Below are 4,853 nucleotides of genomic sequence, written 5' to 3'. Positions count from 1 at the left end.
GGCGAGGGGGATTCCATCAGGTGCTGACCAGGTTCGCCTTGGCCCCTGCAATCCTTTGGCACCGGTGTAAGTGACGGCAGCCGGCACGGAGCACAGCCCGGCCCCCCCAGCCCCGCCGGCACCGGCACCACCGCAGCGCTCAGCACTGGTGACGGGCAGCACAGACCGGTCTCATCTGACAGACGGACAGAGCAAACCGCTTTGGCACTTAAAGAAAATGAGCTTCCCCCCTGCCCCCCCAAAGAGGGAAATGGGTTTTATCCCTTCAGCGAGAATTTTATCCGAAGGGCTTTTTCAGTCTGTAAAGGAATTTCTATTCTCTGACCCTGTAGCAGAGATTAAGGGAGGCTCAGTGGTGTATAAAAATAAAATGGATACGCAAACGACAAGCAAGCTGAAAACAAAGCTCCCCTCCCACGGTAGCCAAAGCCTGATGGGTGCTGAGCCCCAGCCGCCAGCAGCCACCTCCGCTTTACAAACCGCTTTTTGCTGAGAGAGCAGGTAACAGGGAGATGAGATCTGTACAAAGATAAATCACCCATGGGGTAAAAAAAAAACCAGGGCTCAGCCTGGTGCTGGTGCTCAGCTGCAACCAGGAGGGTTCAGAGAAGGTGCCCGGGGTGCGGCGGGGCTCAGCGCTGCCCGTGCAAAGCACCCGGGCTTGTTTCAAGGAGAGGAAAGTGGGTTTGATGATAAATGACCCATCGCTCGGCACGGGCTCGGAGCCTGCGGCATCCTCTCTGCTCTGCTTTGCGATCGCCAGCAGGTAGGAAATAGCTTTGCCGTGGCAGGCACCCTTTCTGATGGCACCAGGGGGGATGCACGGTGGCTTGGGGAGCAGTTCAGAGCCCCCTGAATGGCAGCGGGAGGAGGGGCAGGGGGATGCAGGGCAGGGTGTTACAGCACACGGCGGGGTCGGTGCTACCAACCCCTCCCAGAGCTTCCTCTCCCTCCCGCGCTCCATTTTGCTACAAAACAAATGAAGACGCTTATGAGAGCAGCCAAAAAGCTCTTTCAAGACAAGCAAGATGCTGCTACACAAACGAAGGGTTGAAGGACCTCGCTACAGCGGTCCCAGCCTTTCCTCCCCCTGCACAGAGAGCCGCCACATGCCTTCATGCCCTTGTGCAAAACAAGGCCATAAATTCAAACCAAGCAAGGTATTGCCGTGAAAAGCTCCCCGAGACAACCCAAACGGTCCCCTCCCCTCCCTGCAGCGCGCTCACATCGGTTAAGGCCGCGTTGATGTAGTTGTTGCTGTCTCCGTCCACGGAGATGAGGAAGGGAAGGCATCGGTCGGGCGGCAGGACGTCCATGCTGCGGTTCCTCTCCCGGTTGCGGGGCAGGAGGGCGATGCTGCACTCCTCCACGTCCAGGTGCGGAGTCACCGAGTTCAGGGTCTGTGAGTACACGTGCTCCCCTTAGCTGCCTTCCGGGGGCCAAAACCCCTGCCTGCTGCTCGTCGGAACCTGCTGGTCCCAGTGGCGGTGGGCACTGGGAGGGTGAGGAGCAAGGGGGGGATGCAGGGGGGGGTTGGGGGCCACTCACCTGGAACTCCTCCCGCAGCTGCGAGGAGTTGCTCTGCGGCTCTATCCTCACCATCTCCTTGTAGGTGGGCTTGAACTCGCTGGTGGGGATGCTGGTCTCCCCGCACAGGCAGGCTTCCAGGATGGCGTCGTGAATGAAGACGTACTGCTCCTTTCGGGGGGAGGAAAGGGGAGAGGGCAGAGCCTCCACAGCCTGCTGGGGACAGCAGCCCCACGCGTCCCCAGCTCTTCCCAACGCCCGCTCACCTCCGTCTGTATCATGTTGATCCTTCGTGAGCACAGGGTCTTCACGCAGTTGTAGATGTCCACGACGCCCTCGCACTCAGCCATGTCCAACATAACGTCCAGGACGATGTAGCAGCCAGTTCTCCCCGTGCCGGCGCTAGGGATGGAGCGGGGAAACACAGCAAACGCATTCCCAGTCTGCACAGCATCCACACACAGCCCGAGACACCAGCAGGCACGGAGCAAGGTCTGCACAGGCAAGGGCTCAACACACAGTCCCTGCCCGTGGACGTGGGTCCAGGCAGGGCTGCCAGGACCTCGCACACCTCCTTAACCACAGCCCAATTTTGCCTTAAACCACCCTCCCCACCACCCACCCAAACACACTGCTGCAGCGGCCCGGGGGCTGCAAGATGGTCAGGCATGGGTACCCAGGTCTAAGATTCATTTTTGCTTCAGAACAGGAAAACACAGGCTTTTTGCAGCAAAACCAGCAGCTAAACCATCTGAGTGCCAACGGACCTCCGGGACCCCATCCCAAAAGGGCCGATGGAGGCAGCGGAAAGAGGAGGATGCTCAGCACCAAGCCCTGCGAGCACAGGGAGGTACCCCCAGCACAGAGGGGGTCTGAATTCCCCCGGGGGGGACCCTGGGGTTAAGGCTGAGCCCAGCAGGGTTCCTAGAGCCAGATAACCCAGCAGCGGCGATATCCCAAATCCTGGCACGCTCGTACTCACAGCAAAAGATCTACTGATGGGGTGACACCCCCCCACGACATCTCAGGAACAGAACTGCTCACCCTGCTCCTTTCCTACAAAGTCTTTTCCAGCGAAATACTAATTTCTGGGGCTGATGAATCACTCGTCGTGATTATCAGTGATTACAGGCTACTGGCACTAATCACACTCGCTGGTGCCGGTGAATGAATACTGATGAGGCAATTGACAGGGAGAAATCAAATAAAAAAAAAATCCCTCCTGCTCATCAGCTCCTCCTTGTTTGCCCAGCGGAGGAAAAGCCATTAACCCGTCACGTGGGGACACCTGCTCAGGGGACAGAAACTCACCGCTCCCATTCAGACATGGCACCCACGTCCTCCCAGCTCCAGCGTCCTGGTGGCTGAGCCCCGCGGGGACAGCCCTGCGGGTAACCCTGGGAGCTGTCCCACTGTCCCTCCCTGCCTCCCCCTGCGGCCAGACCCAACACCCATCAGCAACTGCCCATCCCTCCGTGCCACCCTCGCCCTCAGGGACAGAGCTGTGTCATCAGTAACACGTGCTGGGGCAGCCCCCAAAAAAGCGCTGCTCCCTGCCTGCCCCCCTGGACCACCTGCAGCCCCCCATCCCTGCTGCCACCAGCCCAGCGGTGACATTTTACAGCTGGATGCCATCATCGAGGGACGTCCAGCCTCACGCCATCAGCCCCGGTGCCTTCCCTGCCTCACCCTTTCCTTCTTATGAACCCAATTTATACATGTGACACTTCCCCGATGAATATTTCAGCATCATTCAGAGCTCTCAGCATCATTCAGAGCCAGAGGCTGAGCACCCACCTAAGACACAGCGCTCTCCCCCACCGGGGCCATCCATACCCCAGCAAACCCCATCCCGGGGCAGGGATGCTCCCCTGCAGCCGGCTCTGCCCCACGGCCACGTGCATACCTGCAGTGGATGACGATGGGGCCGGCATCGGGCGGCGTCGATGCCTTCACCCTGCGGATAAAGGCCAGCAGGCCCGTGGCGTGGTAGGGGACACCGTGCTCGGGCCAGGACGTGAAGTGGAACTGCTTCACCTCGTGCCGGGCCGAGTAGCCCCGCTGCAAGGGAAGGGTAAGGTGGAGTGAGGGTGCACAGGGAGGGCAAAGCCACCCAAACACCTCATTTTCTTGAGAATCCATGATTTTGCCAGCTCAGCATCCAGCCAGATGGACCACACAGCCCCACAGCTCCCTCCTCGCCTGCAAAAGGGTTAAAAAACAGCCAAGGAGGAAGAGGAGGAGGCAGCAGCAGCCACGGGTCTAATTCCATGAGTATCTTTACTACCTGCCCTATAAGTAGACAGTAATTTCACATTCGTGTAGATTAGGGGTAAATCGCAGCAGGTCCATCCCCAGGTACCAGGCTGGAGAGTAATGGCCACATAACCTGCACTCCAGCCCGGAGGAGAAAAAGCATCCTTCACCCCCGCTGCAATTACGTGGTGCTCACATGGAAATTAAACACTCACTCACTGCCAAAACCAAAGTGGGGCTGAGCCGCTCGCCCCGGCGGAGGACGCGGAGCAGGGGAAAAAGCAAAGGAAGAAGCTACCAGCATCCTCAGGGCTCAGAGGCTGCACCTCAATCAGGGATGAAAGCCGCACGTTGGGGTAAATAAATCAGGTATTGGTAAATGCCAATCTGGCAATGGTTAGAGATGGCCAAGGCTGCCTGAGGGTTGGGTAGGTCGCGGCTGGCAGGAACGGTACCGTACCCTCTCGAGAGCAAAGGTGCGGACGGCGTACTCAGCCAGTGTCTCCGACTTCACCAGGGTGATCTTGATGTCCCCGTACATCTCGGAGTCATCCGGCCAGTATTTGGAGCATTTCACCTGCAAGGAGAGGACGGGATGGGGTTTTGGCTCTGCGGTGGAGGCGTCTGGCAGAGGCAGAGCCCAGAGGGAGAGGGATGGGGTCCTTACCCGGCCCACCTCCACCAGCTTGGTTATCATCACGATGCTGGAACAGTGCCCCTGCCACACCATGCGCCAGAAGTCATACACCATCTCCTGCTTGGGCCCTGCAGGACGGAGCAAAGGCCACCAGGGATGGACGGGCAGCGCTGCAGAGCCCGGCCACAGCAGCACCGCCATGCCACCGCGTTTCCCCTCCTGCCTCAGTGGCACTAACACCCCCCCCCAGCATTTTACCACCCTTTTCCCCCAGGGGCACCCGGTGCCATGGGGGGGCAGGAGGGGTGGGAGCTGCTCCACATTGCTACCGCCCCATTTGGCCCCCAATCAGCCCATTCCCTCCCCTTCTTGCCCGCATAAGGTTAAATCCCACCAGGGACAAAACCCGGCTGCTAAATCAGGAGCTGGTGAA

At 59.2% G+C, this 4,853-nt stretch overlaps 1 protein-coding gene across 1 annotated transcript in view; it reads right to left on the bottom strand.

Moving 5' to 3' along the window:
- Window positions 1-4,853, bottom strand: part of PTPRU (protein tyrosine phosphatase receptor type U) — a 56,699-nt gene that overhangs the window by 14,783 nt on the left and 37,063 nt on the right. The window contains exons 21-26 of the mRNA XM_035901306.1: window positions 4,451-4,548; window positions 4,244-4,360; window positions 3,434-3,588; window positions 1,794-1,929; window positions 1,549-1,698; window positions 1,227-1,400 (exon numbers count right to left, since the gene is read on the bottom strand). Of these exons, the coding sequence (XP_035757199.1) occupies window positions 1,227-1,400; window positions 1,549-1,698; window positions 1,794-1,929; window positions 3,434-3,588; window positions 4,244-4,360; window positions 4,451-4,548 (830 nt within the window). The remainder of the gene's footprint in view (window positions 1-1,226; window positions 1,401-1,548; window positions 1,699-1,793; window positions 1,930-3,433; window positions 3,589-4,243; window positions 4,361-4,450; window positions 4,549-4,853) is intronic.

The sequence above is a fragment of the Egretta garzetta genome, unplaced genomic scaffold (assembly GCF_000687185.1).
Source record: "Egretta garzetta isolate BGI_Z169 unplaced genomic scaffold, ASM68718v1 scaffold368, whole genome shotgun sequence".
Classification (NCBI taxonomy): Eukaryota; Metazoa; Chordata; class Aves; order Pelecaniformes; family Ardeidae; genus Egretta; species Egretta garzetta.
Note: the sequence above shows the minus strand (reverse complement) of the source record. Positions and strands in the feature narration are given on the sequence as shown.